The sequence below is a fragment of the Sphaeramia orbicularis genome, chromosome 15, assembly GCF_902148855.1.
Source record: "Sphaeramia orbicularis chromosome 15, fSphaOr1.1, whole genome shotgun sequence".
NCBI classification, from domain to species: domain Eukaryota; kingdom Metazoa; phylum Chordata; class Actinopteri; order Kurtiformes; family Apogonidae; genus Sphaeramia; species Sphaeramia orbicularis.
This window is the reverse complement of record NC_043971.1, coordinates 12,013,190-12,030,968: the sequence shown is the minus strand read 5'-3', so window position 1 is coordinate 12,030,968 and position 17,779 is coordinate 12,013,190. Positions and strand designations below refer to the sequence as shown.

The 17,779-nt window shown below is 35.8% G+C and overlaps 1 protein-coding gene across 1 annotated transcript; it reads right to left on the bottom strand.

The window, feature by feature from the left end:
- Positions 1-4,518: 4,518 nt before the first annotated feature.
- prop1 (PROP paired-like homeobox 1) lies at positions 4,519-16,860 on the bottom strand. The gene is made up of 3 exons (XM_030156425.1): positions 16,761-16,860; positions 12,391-12,620; positions 4,519-4,893 (listed from the first exon to the last, which is right to left on the bottom strand). Exons 1-3 carry the CDS (start codon positions 16,852-16,854, stop codon positions 4,519-4,521), a joined length of 699 nt encoding a protein of 232 aa, XP_030012285.1. The 5' UTR covers positions 16,855-16,860.
- Between the last annotated feature and the right edge of the window lie 919 nt (positions 16,861-17,779).

Sequence of the window (17,779 nt, the reverse complement as noted above, 5' to 3'; positions counted from 1 at the left end):
AAGTGAAAAGCATAACAGAAGCAACTGTGTTGTCTCTGGAATGTAATATATATATTAAATATTAAAAACTGTGCTTTACAATGATTGTTGTGATTTTGCCATTTTTTTAACCCATAAGGACCTGGTGTTACTTTTGTGTCAGTTCCCAAATGAATTTTTCTCTATATTTAACCATCCTCAAGTGATTTATCACCATTTATTGAAATATTATCATCTGTATTTTGTTTTTTTTTTTAAGTGAAAATATGGTGTTTTCTTACATTTAATGTACTATTCATGTAGATGTTCATAAAAGATCACATTAAAGTTGAGGATTATTATATGAAAAATAGAGAAAACTGAAGAAAAAGTGACTTTTTCAGCAAAATCTCATCACTTCACATCACTGTCATTGATCCAACTCCATGGGTTTTACTGGTGAATCAATGTTGTAGAACACAGGTGTCAAACATGCGGCCCGGGGGCCAAATCTGGCCCGCCAAAGGGTCCAGTCCGGCCCTTGGGATGAATATGTGAAATGCAAAAATTACACTAAGATGTTAATCATTTTAGTTCAGGTTCCACATTCAGACTAATTCAATCTCAAGTGGGCCATAATAACCTATAAATACTCACAACTCCAAATTTTTCTCTTTGTAAATGTAAATGTTTTCATGTATTTGCACTAAAACAAAGTATAATATTGCAAAAAATATTTGAATAACCTGATCAAATATGAACAATCTGAAATGCCTTAAGAGGTGAGTGCAATTTTAATAATATTCCACCTGTCACTAAATGTTTTATGTATTTGTAGATCCACTGTGATCTGTAAATTATAATGTACTTGTTAAAAATACACATTTTTTTCAGTTCATATTATTCACATTGCTTGAAAGGATAGTTTGTAGATGCAAACATTTTCATAATGTAATTTACTTTTGTCACTCTCAAGCACAGAGAAAAGTTTGGAGTTGACATTATTTATATATTATTATATTATAATTTTACTAGTTTGGCCCTCTTCAGATCAAATTAAGCTGAATGTGGCCCCTGAACTAAAATGAGTTTGACACCCCTGTTGTACAATGTTCTAATGTAATTTCAGTTTGTTCATGTTATTCACATTGTTTTAAAGAATAGTTGGTTGATGTAAACATTTTCATTACGTAATTTTGCTTTTTTCGCTCCAAAACATCAAGGAAAGTTTGGAGTTGACATTATTTCTATATTATAATGTCACTGGTCCGGCCCATTTCAGATCAAACTTGGTTGAATGTGGCCCCTGAACTAAAATGAGCTTGACACCCCTGATCTAAATGATGGTATATTAAACTAATAATAAATCTGATGCTTTCTCAAGTACTATGTTGGGTTTCAATAGACAATAGAAGTATAATAGTAAAAATCAAAAAATTTCAAAAGATTACTAAGTTTGTTTTTGGTTGCAAAAGTCTTTGGCCAGTTTTAGTTTGGTTTTTCAGGGTTGAAATGTATTTATTTGAAACGTATTTATTTCTCATTCTTTTTTCTTTCAGACACAACCAGAAAACACTGGAAATATGCACACAGCCTTATAAGATATAAAAAAAAAAAAACTGAACTAAACTGGTTGTAAAGGTAAAAGTCACTATTTAGTTTAACCTCTGACCCCATGACAAGAAGCAGCACAAACAATTAGAAACATCTGACATGTGTTGAATGAAACCTGGTATAAAAAAACAGAAAATTAAAGCAAAAAATATCATATTGTCTGACCAAAATGGTTAAAGACATGTTAAGTGCAAAGGAGGGTCACACTAATACGACCACTTTGGTTTATAGAAACTGTTTTGACACTGAAACTTTAGTTTTTCCTGCTGTTCATACTTCACAAATATCAGATTGGAGCTAAATACAGAGACTGAGAAACACATGTCATTAAAACTTTACTAAACCAACAAACACTGAGCCTCATGCAGCAACATTCTATTAAATTTCTATTACATTTTCTATTATTTTTCTAATTAAGAGAAAAAATAAGACAAATCACTGTCCTCTGTGCTCTTACCCAGGTGTGATGAATGTTGAATCTCAGGAGATCATGAATGGAACAGGTGTGGTTGATTGTAATTAGCATTTGTGACCACGCCCACTAACACCATAAAAGGGCATGTGTTGTGCCGTGTGCAAACAGCTGCAATTTCAGAGATGAACCCAAAAAAAAAAAAAAAAAAAGGCAGGAAGAAAAAGAACTGAAGCAGCAGTGAAATGGAAATTCTTTTAATCAAATCAAACAAATTAAATGTGGTATTTAACACTTTCAGTACTAATGTTTTACTGCCTGTTATGATCGGAATTTAAAAAGCGTATCGACGGAGAACCATCATTTTTTTTCCTTTCCAAGAAAATCTGAAAGGACTTATTGGGCTCCAGTCTTTTTTTTTTTTTTTTTGGACTATCATGACAAAAACAACTCTGAGGGATAACGAATTTACGTGAAAAACATTATTACATCCTCTGTGCGAAAAAAAAACAAACGTCCTTTTGTTTAATTATTTATTTTCGTTTTAATCAGTTCGGATACAAAAGGTGTCCAGTCAGATGCTCCACTTTGTTCGATTAACAATATAAGTTATTTTTCATCCACAAATTGAATAATCAATCATAAAAATTCCTCTAAAATCTAAAATATTCTGAATCTGATTGCATCATGTGTTCTTGTGTCTCTTCTTAGGTTGTGAAGTTTTTCTCTTATCTTGGTAAAAGTGCACTCAACCATTTGTAAAATGCTTATAAAAATATCTTACCTGGAGTAACAAAAACAACCAAAACAAAAAAGAAAAATATTAGCGAATCCCACAAATCTATGGGTACACACAAAATAAAAGATAATGTAAGATACAAACAAAAATAACAGAAAATTTGTGAGTATATCGTCACCTTCCTAAAATATGATTACCTTAGGAATTATTTTCAGGAAACACAAAATACTAAATCAGAACTTTGAGTTTTTGATGATTTAGGCAAAAAAGTCATTTTGTGTTTAAAAAAAAAAAAAAGAAAAGAAAAAAGCAATTATTTCAGAAAGGTGATGATAAGGTTTCTTACATGTGGCCTCTAATGTTGGACTAGGACTTTTTCACAGAACTGTAGGTGGCTGACAATAACATGCAACATGCCATCAAAAAAAAAAAAAAAAAAGAAAGAAAGAGAGAAAATATTGGTGAATCCGACAAATCTATGGGTACTAACAAAATAAAATAATATACAGAAATACAAACAGAAATAAGAGAAAATTTGTTAGTATATCATCATCTTCCTAAAATAACTGTCATAGTAATTATTTTCAGGAAACACAAAAAACTAAATCAGAAAATGAGTATTTGATGATTAAGTAAAAAAAAAAAAAAGTACATTTTGTAACAAAAATGCAATTATTTCCGAAAAGTGACGATATGGTTTGTGACATGAGGCCAATAATGTTGCACTAGGACTTTTGCACAGAACTGTAGGAGATGGACAATAACATGCAGTATGCAATTAAAAAAAAAAAAAAAAAAAAAGAAAATATTGGTGAATCCCACAAATCAATGGGCACTAAGAAAATAAAAGAATATGTAAAATACAAATAAAAATAAGAGAAAATTTGTGAGTATATCGTCCTCTTCCTAATATAATTGCCTGAAATTGAGTATTTGATGATTAAGTTAAAAAAAAGAGAACATTTTGTCAAAAAATGTAATTATTTCAGAAAGGTGATGATATGGTTTCTGACATGAGGCCAATAATGTTGCGCTAGGACTTTTGCACAGAACTGTAGGAAGTGGACAATAACATCCAATATGCAATAAAAAAACCAAGAAAATATTGGTGAATCCCACAAATTTATGGATACAAACAAAAGAATATGTAAGATACGAACAACAATAAGAGAAAAATTGTTCATACTGTATATCAGTCACCTTTTCTAAAATGATTACCTCAGTAATTCTTTTCAGGAAACACAAAAACCAAAATCAGAAATTTGAGAATGTGATGATTTAGGCCAAAAGAAGAGCCATTTTTGTCATTTAGAAAGGTGATAGTACAGTTTCTTGCATGAGGCCCATAATGTTGCAGTAGGACTTTTGCACAGAACTGTAGTAGATAGATAATAACACACAATATGCAATAAAAAAAAAGAAGAAAAAAAAAGAAAATATTGGTGAATCCCACAAATTTATGGATACAAACACAAGAACATGTAAGATATGAACAAAAATAAGAGAAAATTTGTTCATACTGTATATCAGTCACCTTTCTAAAATAATTGCCTCAGTAACTATTTTCAGGAAACACAAAAAACTAAATCAGAAATTAGAGTATTTGATGATTTAGGCCATAAGAAGAGCCTTTTTTGTCATTTAGAAAGGTGATAGTACAGTTTCTTGCATGAGGCCCATAATGTTGCAGTAGGACTTTTGCACAGAACTGTAGTAGATAGACAATAACAAACAATCCCCATAAAAACTGCTACCTAATGTGATGAACGTCGCCTCCGTCTGCGTCAGTTTCCCTTTAGCTCCAGTGTGCAGCCGGGTCCAGAGGCTGCATGGAGGCCAGGGAGAACATGGAGGAGGGCAGGTTCCCCCTCAGCGGGCCGTACCAGTCGTCGTGCTGCAGCTGGGGGGCCGGCTGGGGGGGGACGCTGGGGCAGGGGCACTGGCCCACGGGCCCGGGGTGACGGGGGTACGGCCCTGAGGGGAGCATGGGCGACAGGCGGGGGATGTGGGCCAGAGGCTGGGGGGCGTAGTACTGCCGGCCGAGGCTGGACGGCTGGATGTGAACCCCCCCCAGCAGCGCCCTGTGGCCCGGCATCACCCCCACAGACAGAACCTTCTGGGACGCACGCTCCTGTTTACGCTGTTTGGCTCTTCTGTTCTGAAACCAGACCTGGAGAAGACACGAGGATGGAGACGAGTCAGATCAGACAGAGACGAACAGGAGGATCTCCTAAGATCAGGGGTCAAACACGCGGTCCGGGGTCCAAATGCGGCCCACCAAAGGTTCCAATCCGGCCCACTGGATGAATTTGCAAAGTCCAAAAATTCCACAGTCAAGGCTGTCGAACTTATTTTAGCTCAGGTTCCACATACAAACCAATATGATCTGAAGTAAATGAATAACAGAACCTACAAAAAAATAACGACTCCATATTTTCTTCTCGGTTTGATGTGAAAAAAATATTACATTATGCCTATAAATAATGAACAGTTTGCATTTTTGTCTTTGTTTTAGTGCAAAAAATAACATTAAATTATGAAAATATTCACATTTACAAACTATCCAGTAACAACAAAATGTGAATAACCTGAACAAATATGAACAACCTGGAATGTCTAAAGAAAATTAAGCACAATTTTAACAATTTTCTGCCTGTTACTGTTGCCTTTGTAGATCCGATCCATAATGCTTGTTAAAACTGCACTTCTGCCGCATTTCCACTACGTGGAACCGGCTCGACTCGGCTCGGCTCGACTCGGGTACCAGGTGCTATTCCTGGCGACTGTTTCCAATACAGGATACTACCGACTTTAGAGTACCTGGACGTCATCGTGATGTGGCGCATTACTTCCGTGTCGTCTGCTCAGAAAGTTGCTGATAAACTCACTCGTTGCATGTTGTCTCGTCAAGCTTATGCTGAATTTTTACGTCTGAACCTCCTCGACAAACCATGGTGTAGTTTTGCAGGCTGTCATCATGTGGATTAACCTACAGCTATATTTACTGTAAACTTCCGCATCTGTTTTTTGTAAAACAGCGGGTCACAGACATGACTCTGACCAATCAGTGGTCTGCAGTGTTTACACATCACGTTTTAGTATCTGGTCCCCAGTCCTGGAACCTCAGTGGAGGTGATACCAAAAAACTAGTACCGGGTCCCAGATTCCAGGCCCTTTTTCGTAATGGAAGCGCAAAAAGGCCGAGTCGAGTCAAGTCGAGCCGAGCCGATACCATGTAGTGGAAACGTGGCATTAGTTTTCTTAAGAAATTTCAGTTTTTTCAGGTTATTCACATTTTTTTTTGTTTGGATAGTTTAGAAAAGTATTTTCATAATTTAATGTTTTTTTTGCACTAAAACAAAGACAAAAATTTGGAGTTGTCATTATTTATCGGTTATTATGCTACTATTTTACTGGTTCCGGCCCACTGTAGATCAAATTGGGTTGAAAGTGGCCCCTGAAAGAAAATGAGTTTGAGACCCCTGGCTAAAATGAAAGAGAAAACTGGTGGAGGTTGGATAACTTAGACTTAGGCCCAGTCCCAATTCACCCCTTGGCCCTCCCCCTTACCCCTTCCCCTTGGCACTTGCAACTCCGTTTCAAGGGGTAGGGGTTGAAACATTCCCCTATGAAATGGTCCAACCCTTCGAGACCCGTTACGTCATCAGCAGTCATCAATGCCACTATAAACAGATGCAACAACTTTGTTTCCGAAAGAATTCCCCGTACTGTCAACAGCTGTAACCGTCTCAGTTGCATGAGTTTTGGTCATCTTTTTACAGCTATCAACCACAAACCATAGAAATGCAATCTATAACACATTAAAATGGCATTAAATTGATGAAATGATTAAGCTGTTTACGAAGAAAATACGTACATTTGTGTGTTTCTTTCATCACACTGCTGCACTGTCTTGCCAATGATTCAAACAGAATTCCGAGAGATTTCCCCTACCCCTCCGTTTGTAGTGTGGTCCTGAAAAATCTCAGTTTTGAGGGTCAAACTGCCCTCCTCCTCCGACTCATCAAGAACTGGGACACCCCCACCCTTTCATGTGAACCCACAAAATGGAGGGGGAGGGGCCAAGAGGTGAATTTGGATTGGGCCTTAGACTTAGACAAACTTTATTGATCCACAAGGGAAATTACTTGCTCACATACCAAGTAATTTTTATCCTTCTCACTGGTTTTAACAGGCGACATCACATCACCCCTATCCTGGCATCCTTCCATTGGCTCCCTGTGTGTTTTAGAATTGATTTTAAGATTTTACTGATCACTTTTAAAGCCCAAATGGGTCTGGCCCCTAGCTATATACAGGGGTTGGACAAAATAATGGAAACACCTTCACCTCAAGATGATAATGCCCCAATCCATACAGCTAGAACTGTTAAAGAATGGCATGAGGAACATTCTAATGAAGTTGAGCATCTCGTATGGCCGGCACAGTCCCCAGACCTCAACATTATTGAGCATTTATGGTCAGTTTTAGAGATTCAAGTAAGACGTCGATTTCCACCGCCATCATCTCTAAAAGAGTTGGAGGGTATTCTAACTGAAGAATGGCTTAAAATTCCTTTGGAAACAATTCACAAGTTGTATGAATCAATACCTCGGAGAATTGAGGTTGTAACTGCCGCAAAAGGCGGACCTACACCATATTAAATTATATTTTGTTGATTTTTTAAGGTGTTTCCATTATTTTGTCCAACCCCTGTAGATGAGATGCTAGTTGACTACGAGCCAGTACGCAGCCTTAGATCCTCGGCGGGGGGGGGCAGAGGGCTCCTGGCTATTCCAAAGCCAAGGCTTAAATCTAAGGGTGACCAGGCCTTTTCCATCAGGGCCCCTCGACTTTGGAACGGCCTGCCTGAGGAGATAAGGCTTGCAGAATCAGTGACATCTTTTAAAATCACTTCTAAAAACACATTTTTATAGACTTGCTTTTATGTGATGTCTGTCCCTTTTTAATTTTTAACTTTAATTTTATAAATTTGATTTTTATCCTGTTTGATTACACTGGTCAACAACAAATTCATTGTTTAAGTTTTTTGAGCTGATTTAGGATAATTTTGGTGTGCTGAATCCAAAAATCACATTAATTTTGCTCAATCAGGTCAACTTTCTGATCTATGCTACATATTGGCTTTTTAACATTTTTGCTTACATTTATGGGCATTTTCACATCATATGATACATAATTCTTTCATATTTCTTGCAATAAACGAGTTCTGAAGATTTTACTTTTGCCAATTTATGATTAATGTTTTTTTAATATTACAGGTGAATGAAATGGCTTCGACTAGAAGATCTTGCAAAAATAAGCCTGACGTATTCTGCTACATCTGCAGTGAATACACCATTGTACCTAACAGGAATCCTGTTAGAAAAGGATTTTTTTTTCTCTTAAAACCTATTTTGGGTGAGAACTATATAAAAAAATCAACTGATAAAGTCACAAAAATGTAATCAATTTTGTGAGAAGATCAAATTTTTCAAAATCAAATTAACAAAAAAAACCTGACCTGATTGAGAAAAACAGATGTCATTTTTGGATTTAGCGGTGCAAAATGGTCCTAATTCAGCTGAAAAAACCTAGACAACTTGCAAAAAACATTTTTTTGTAACCCAGTGTTATCAATTTATATTCTCATACATGATGTTGTTTTATCTCATTTCTTCATTTTTTGCATTGATTTGACAGCATCATGTTACATTATCCCTGCCCTCTTGACTCCAGTTCACTTAATTTATTGGAAGTGTCATGTTTTTTGCATTTGTTGTACACATCTCTCTTCTTATGTTGTTTCTGTTTTAGTGTTTTTACTTGCTTCTTGTATCCTGCTGTTGTGCCCTCTGTCAAAGCACTTTGTAAACTTTGTTTTTAAAGGTGCTATACGAATAAAGCTATTATTATTACATACAAAAACACTCTTGAAAAAAGTAGCTCTAGCAAGAAAAAAAAGAAGAAGGAAACTAGGTGTGAAGAGATAAAAGCAATAATTAATATAAATAGAATACACTAATAAAGCAGAAAAAAATTGTACATGTGCAAATCTTGTATTTTTTTCTGCTTTATTAGTGTATTCTGTTCATATTATTTATTGCTTTTATCTCTTCACACTTACTTTCCTTTTTTTTTTTTTTGCTAGTGTTTTTGAATCCAACTGAGATTTTGTGACCAAGTAATTTCCCTTTTGGATCAATAAAGTTTGTCTAAGTCTAAGTTTGTCTAACACAATAGGGCTGTTATTCTGGTGTTGGCTTGGACGCCTTCATTCCAGTCAACAGGAATCTTACTTGAGCTTACCAAGACATTCTGGATAATTCTATGCTTCCAACATTGTAGGATCAGTTTGGGGAAGACCCTTTTCTGTTCCAGGATGACTCCTCCCCAGAGCCCAAAGCCCGATCCAAGAGTCATTGTTGGATGAGTTTAGTGCGGAAGATCCCTGACCTCAGCCCAAGACTGTGAGACTTTATCCAACATCAGTGACCTCATAAATATTCTACAGGCTGAATGGGCTGAAATTCCCACTTGCACTCTCCAAAAGTTTGGAGAAGAGCTTCCCAGAGGAGTGGAAGCTGTTAAAGCAGCAAAAGGGCGACCAACTTCATATTTATTTTTATGGATTTAGAATGGGATATGAGAAAAACCTCCCAATCTCTAAATCAGGGCTCTCAAACTCATTTTCTTCCAGGGGCCACATTCAACCAGATTTGATCTCCAGTGGGCTGGACCAGTAAAATAATAGCATAATTACCTATAAATAATGACAACTCCAAATTTTTGTCTTTGTTTTCGTGCAAAAAAACCCCATTAAATTATGAATATACTTACTTTTATAAACTATCCAAACAAAAAAGATGTGAATAACCTGAAAAAACTAATATTTCATAAGAAAAATAAGTGCAATTTTAACAATATTATGCCTCAACTTAGCATTTATACATGTGCATTATGGATCGGATCTACAAAGACACTGTTGTTCGTCCATCAGTCTCAATGACGACCTTGAATTCAGTCTTTGTGGTTTTTCAGGTTGTTCGTATGTGTTCAGGTTATTCACATTTTATTGTTATAGGATTTTTTGTAAATGTGAATATTTTCATAATTGAATGTTATTTTTTGCACTAAAACAAAGACAAAAATTTGAAGTTGTCGTCTATTTATTTATAGTGTGATATTTTTTCACATCAAACCGAGAGGAAAATATGGAGTCATTTTTTTTTGTAGGTTATTATGCTGTTATTATTTTACTGTAGATCTTATTGGTCTGTATGTGGAACCTGAACTAAAATGAGTTTGACAGCCTTGACTGTGGAATTTTTGCACTTTGCAAATTCATCCCATGGGCCGCATTGGAACCTTTGGAGGGCCGCATTTGGCCCCCAGGCCGCATATTTGAGACCTCTGCTCTAAATATTCAACCTTTCTTAAGTGATTTATTGACATTTATTGTATCATTATTATTATTATTATTATTATTATTATTATTATTATTATTATTATTATTATTATTATTATTATTATTTTCTTAGATTTGATTTACTGATTAAATACGTGTTCATAAAAGCTCTGGTTACGTGCTCCAATAACACATTAAGGTTGAAATTTTGTTCATGTTGTCTTTTATTTTATTTTTTGTTCAATATGATTTATTTATTTTATGTTATTATTATTTTTCTCAGTTTACTCAGCTCTTGTTATCATTATAACTATCACCATGGTTGTTATTGTTAGTATTGTTGATATTTTCTTGTGAGGGTCTTTGCCACCTTCTTCCCCCACCTTCGTTCTCTCCTTCTCTCCTCCCCCTTTCTTCTCCTTTCCCCCTGTTCCTTCCTGTCAGGTCCAGCATCTAAATGTGGTTTAACAAAATCCAAAATAAGCCTCATATACTTTATGAAGTTCCCCTTGGTAAAGCACATTAGTTCAGCACCAAAAGGCAGCCAGACCACCATTCTGCTGTTAGGATGCAGAACAAGACAAGCTTTAAAAAAAAAAAAAAAAAAAGGTTGAAATTTTGAATCTCAGAGTATTTCTATGAGTGCCCTATAAAGACTTAACCAAGAAAATAGACTCAGATAGTATTTTTTTGTCTATAGCACAGGTGTCAAGCATGCGGCCTGGGGGCCAAATCCGGCCCGCCAAAGGGTCCAGTCCGGCCCTTGGGATGAATTTGTGAAATGTAAAATTTACACAAAGATATTAACAATCCTTTTAGTTCAGGTTCCACATTCAGACCAATTCAATCTGTAGTGGGCAGGATTCAGTAAAATACTATCATAATAACATATAAATAATGACAACTCTAAACTTTTCCCTTTGTAAATGTCCAATGTAAATGTAAATGTGTCCTTTGTAAATGTAAATATTTTCATGTATTTACACAAAAACAAAGTATAATTTCACAAAAAATGTAAAAAACCTGAACAAATATGAACAACCTGAAATGTCTTTGTTTTTATCATTTAAAAAATATTGCCAGAGTATGACCATTTCTCTCTCGAGCCAGTGCAGAGACTTTGATACATGCATTTGTCACAAGTCGAATTGATTATTGTAACGCTCTCTTTTCCGGTCTTCCTAAGAAGACCACTGCAGCTGCTCCAGAACTCTGCAGCCCGACTGCTGACGAGGACCAGAAAGAGAGAGCATATCACACCGGTGCTCAGGTCTGTGCACTGGCTCCCCATGAGCTTCAGGATCGATTTTAAAGTGCTTTTACTGGTTTTTAAAACTCTCAATGGTCTTAGCCCTATTTATTTATCTGATTTGCTTTTAACATATGAGCCCTCTCGGACCCTCAGGTAGTAATCTCTTAACTATTCCTAGAGTCCACACTAAAACTCATGGTGACTCACTTATTCAGCTTTTAAGGCCCCAAACTATGGAACAGCCTACCTGAGGACCTGAGGTCCACTGCGAGTGTTCATGTTCATATTTTTAAAAGTAAACTCAAAACTTATCTTTTTAGTCTAGCTTTTAATTAAACTCTTACTGTAAACTTCACTTTGTTGCTTGTATTTTTATTTGCAACTGCGGGACAATGGGGGGGGTTTGTTGTGAAGCACTTTGTGCTTCATGTACCATGTATGAAAAGTGCTATAGAAATAAAGTTTGATTGATTGATTGATTGCTTGAATGTCTTAAAGAGAAGTAAGTACAATTTTAACAAGACAAAATGTGAATAACCTGAAATTTTGTAAGAGAAGTATGTGGAATTGTACCAATATTCTGTCTGTTATTAAATGTTTTGTGTATTTGTAGATCCACTGTGATCTGTACATTATAATGTACATGTCTAAATGTTAAACTAAGGCATAATATTGTTAAAATTACACTTATTTTTTCAGTTTTTTCATGTTATTCACAGCTTTTGAAAAGATAGTTTGCAGATGTAAACCTTTTCATAATGTAAATCAACTTTTTATGCTCTAAAACAGAGAAAAGTTTGGAGTTGACATTATTTATCTACAATTAGGTTATTATTTTAGTGGTTCGGCCCACTTCAGATCAAATTTAGCTGAATGTGGCCCCTGAACTAAAATGAGTTTGACACCCCTGGTCTATAATAATCACACCATGACATTTCCACTGTCTGTATCAGAGCAGACTGAGACCTAAAGCTGAAGGGGAGGGGTCTTCTCTGGGCTTTTTCCACCTGTATTCGAGCCTCATTCAGCTTGGTGATGCGGGACAGCTCCTCTCGGTAGTAGATGTCCGGGTACTGGTTTTGTCCGAAGGCCACCTCCAGCTGCTCCAGCTGTTTGTGGCTGAAGGTGGTGCGGTGGCGCCTCCGGGCAGGGGAGGGGTAGACCCTGCTCCTCCGGCTCAGCCCCACCGCCACGGAGGTCTCGCACAGATGTCCCTTCCTCACAGACTCTCCAATATCTGTTTTCAGGAGGGAGAAAAGCAGTGGATGTTGAAAAGACGCTTGTGAAGCTCCTGTTTCTTCTCAGGCTGCTGCTGGCCTGAAGTGGCCCACTCAAAAAAAGAGGGATTACACCAACTTTCAGGTTCCCACTGCCATCAGGCAACCTGAGAGTCGCAGAGCTTTAGCCGTCAAACACCGACTCGTGGGAAAAGACACCAGAAACTGAAGGGTTTAACTAAGATTATTACCACAAAGTGACTAATTTGGAAAATTGGTGGATTCATCATGGAAGTGCCAAAAAAGACAGAAGAGCTTCTTTAATGAATTAAATTCCAGCTTCAATTCTGACTGAAACAGTTGTTTTTTTCTCTAAATTATCACAATTAAATTGGAAAATATGGAGTTTGGTTTTAACCCTTTCATGCATGAATTATGAAAAAAAGTATCTAGATTTTTTTTTAGATTTTATTACTCAAAATTAGGCCAAAGTTGAAATGCATTTTGATTTTTTTGATTTTTTTTTTTAAATAAGGTTTTATTAAGACAATATTTAGCCTCCTGAGACCCAGGAAAGTATGTTTTGGCTTTTTTTAGTTAAATAATTGCCTATATTGGAAACACCTTGATGCAACAGTTTCTTCAGATGCATTTTTTTCTATGGAATGTCCTTTGCGATTGACAGTTTTTGTTTTTTTGTTTGTTTATTTTTTTGTATAAAGCTGTGAAACTTGTTCACAAACATGGACAGAAAACTATAGCTGGGTCTTTGGAGGATAACTTTATAAGATCACAGAGCAGTTCGAATTCTAAAACTAAAATGATACTTTTTTTATTGTATTGTTTAGGTCACAAGTGTCAAACATGTGGCCTGGGGGCCAAAACCGGCCCGCCAAAGGTTCCAATCCGGCCCTCGGGATGAATTTACAAAGTGCAAGTTAGGGCATCAAACTCAAAAATAATATCCTAATCACCTATAAATAATGACAACACCAATTTTTTTTCTTTGATTTAGTGCAAAAAACATTAAATTATGAAAATGTTTACGTTAACAAACTATCCTTTAACAATAAAATGTGAATAACCTGAGCAAACATGAACAACCTGAGATTTTTAAAGAAAATTAAGTGCAATTTTAACAATATTTCGCCCGTTACTAAATGTTTTGTGCCTTTGTAGATCTGCTCTGTAATGCATAAGTGTATGTATAAATGATAAATCGACGCATAATATTGGTAAAATTGTACTTATATTTCTTAACAAATTTCATTTTTTTCAGGTTATTCACATCCTTTTTGTTTGGATAGTTTGAAAATGTAAATAGTGGCATAATCGAATGTCATTTTTTGCACTAAAACAATTCTGAGTTGTCATTATTTATTAGCTATCATGCTATTATTTTACTGGTCCGGCCCACTTCAGATTAAATTGGGCTGAATGTGGCCCCCGGAAGAAAATGAGTTTGACACCCCTGGCTTAGGGTCTATCAGACTGCTCCCATGTGGTTTGGAGAATATTGCCTTTATAACGCTTTGGAAAATGAGCTTAAACTATGTGTCCACAAATGCGGATGTCATGCATGAAAGGGTTAAATTTTCTTTGGCTTTTTTGCTGATATGAACTTTTTGCAGTTTCATTCATTCATTCATTTTCTGAACCCACTTTATCCTCACTTGGGTCATGGGGGGGGGGGGGGGGGGGGGGGGGGGGGGGGGGGGGGGGGGGGGGGGGGGGGGGGGGGGGGGGGGGTCACTGGAGCCTATCCCAGCCACTCATGGGCGAAGGCAGGGTACACTTTTTGCAGTTTGATTAAATGATTAATCAATTAATTAAGAAACAACCATTTTTCAAAGTCTAAATATATTCTCTCACTGATGCAAAGTCTAAAATCCTTTAGACCAGGGGTGTCAAACTCATTTTAGTTCAGGGGCCACATCCCAGCCAGCATGTCCATATGGGCCCCAGAAAGGTTACATTTGGGCTGCATATAAGGGTCCCATGTGGGTTTGTCTGCAGTTTCCATGGTGGCCCCACATGTGTTTGCCCATATCAGAATCAGAATCAGAGACCTGAATATCTCATATTATTTATTCTTCACACTATTTTATCCCACGATATTTATCTTTCATGTCATTTGCAGTACTTCTCATGTTATTTGCACGACTTAAATTCTATGTTTTACAAATATCTTAGTTTGCAATACTTTTTATTTTTTAATGTAAATAACAGTGCCTTTTATTGATATTTGTTGTTGTTTTACTGATATTTTTTGTCTGTCTGTAAATTCTTGCACTGAAATGGAGAGCTTTACCTCAGTTTCACTGTACATGGTACAATGACAATAGAGAGATTCTGATTCTAATTTTGATTCTGGGCCACCATGGAAACTGCGGACAAACCCACATGGGACCCTTATATGCAGCCCAAATGTAACCCTTCTGGGGCCCACATGGACATGCTGGCTGGGATTCAGCCCAATATGATCTCAAGTGGGCCGGGCCAATAAAATAGTAACAGTGAAAAAAATAAATAAAATTATGATAATGTTTACATCTACAAAAATCTGAATAACATGAATAACTGGAAACATCTTAAGAAAAATAACTGCAATTTTAACAATATTCTGCCTTGGTTTATCAGTTTATCATTTACACACGTGCATTACAACTTGCATTACAATTACGAATAAACAAAACATTTAATAACAGGCAGAATATTGGTAAAATTGCATTTACTTATCTTAGGACACTTCAGGTTTTTCACATTTTTTGTAAAATAACAGTTTTTTAATATAAACATTTTCATGTAATTTTACTTTTTTACACTAAAACAAAAAGAACATTTACTGTTTTCATTATTTATAGGTTTAATATGATCATATTTTACTGGTCTGACTTACTTGAGATCGAAATGGTCTGTATGTGGAATCTGAAGTAAAATGATTTTGACATTCTCGATTGTTAATATCTTCAGTGTAATTTTTGCATTTCACAAATCCATCCTACGGGCCAGACTGGATCCTTTGGTGGGCCGGATTTGGCCCCCGGGCCGCATGTTTGACACCTGTGCTTTAGACCATCATGTATTTGAACAGTTTTCCGCTGAATATAAGCGGAATATCAATGCAGTAAACTTATATAATCTTGATCCATTTAATACATAACTCAACTGTGAGAAACAACTTTAACTGCAAACCTCTTAACTCATTTCTTTTCACATTTTGTTTCATATTACATGCATAAAGTCAGAGATTATTATATTAATTAATCTCAAAAGTTAATGTTAAAGTTAATTATTTTACAAAAAAATGTTCACTTTCGTTGCATATTTTATCCCAAGCATAATCCATATTTGCATATAGAAGTTCATGCACTGTGGTTTTATTTCGGTGTCATTTTCTTCTCTAAGTAAATATTATTTCTGCCCATTCTATATTTTTATTATCTAGGATCATTCAGACCCAAACAGACATTAAACGTCAACACTTCAATATGGTCAGGATGAAAACAATTTCACACCTTAGTTAAATTATGATCTCCTGTCTAATATTTAAAAAATATAAAATAGATCATAGTTAGTTTGGATCTGGGTAACATTTAATATATTTACTTAAACAATTCATTACATTTGAATTGTTTTTACAGAATCAGTAGCTCATAATAAATCAATATGCAGGGAAACTATAAGCAAGACTTTCATTTCAATACATATTTAATCAATAAAATATTATTAAACTGTATTCACTTCTCCGATATTTTTCAAGAAACCAACAAAGCCACAGGGAAATAAAAAATAATTAGTCTCATTTTAAATTTTATGTCATTTAAGTGTTATATTGTTTGATTTTTTTGCTGCTGAAATAAAAAAAATATATATATATATATATATATATATATAAATAAATGATCAAAATATGTGTAATTCCACTAATATTCATCAAAACTTCACTATTAATTCATCTCAAAATAGAAACAATGATATGAACAAACTCATAAAAAATTCACCTGTAGGATGGTTTAAGGTAAAATAATAAATTCATCAACATTTCAGAATAAATGTCTTAACAAACTCCCTTAGATGCAGGTGTTTCGTTTCAGACGTACCCAGATCACGTGTTGATAAAGTACTTGATGTAATGTTTCATGTAATTGTTGGAGTACCTGCCGTGGAACTGACGGTGGCCATGTCAGAGTAAAGTTCTCCACAGTCCTGGATGTTCCTCATTGCGTCTCCTGCTGCCTTCACCTGGGCCATGTCTGCAGCTCTGACCTCCTGTCTGATCCACAGCTGACCTTAAAGTCACCTGTCCGGCCCCGGCCCCTCCCACCTGGGTCACCTGTGGGACCGTCTACACCAGATGACACCAGGGCGGGTACTAGGGTACGGAAACTACAACAACTCCGGCGATGTTTGTTTTTTTTTGTTTTTTTTTTTTTTTATATCATTTGTAATACATTTTAGACCAGGGATGTCCAATCCTGGTCCTTGAGAGCGACATGTTTTAGATGTATCCCTCTTCCAACACACCTGATTAAATAATAAGCCTATCATCAAGCTCTGCAGAAGCCTGATAACGACCGTCAGGTGTGCTGGAAGAAGGAAACATCTAAAACATGCAGGATAGTCGCTCTCGAGGACCAGGACTGGACGTCCCTGTTTTAGACATTACACTGGTTTGCTTTGGTGTGTTTCTTATTCCCCAAATAACCTCCATAAACTGAAAAGGGTAGATAGTTCTAGTCTGGAGTATTTACATCTGGTGGTGTGTCAGTGCAGATGTTCACTAATGTGCATTGTACCAAATGTAAGAAAGAAAGAAAGAAAGAAAGAAAGAAAGAAAGAAAGAACAATAGAAAGTAACAAAGAAAAAAGAAAGAAAGAAACAAACAAAGAAAGAAAGAAAGAAAGAAAGAAAGAAAGAAAGAACAATAGAAAGTAACAAACAAAGAAAAAAGAATGAAAGAAAGAAATAAAGGAAAAAAGAAAGAAGGAAGGAAGGACGAAAGAAAGAAAGATAGACAGAACAAAAGAAACAAAGAAAGAATGAAAGAAACAAAGAAAGAAAGACAGAAAGAAAGAAAGAAAGAAAGAAAGAACAATAGAAAGTAACAAAGAAAAAAGAAACAAACAAACAAACAAACAAACAAAGAAAGAAAGAAAGAAAGAAAGAACAATAGAA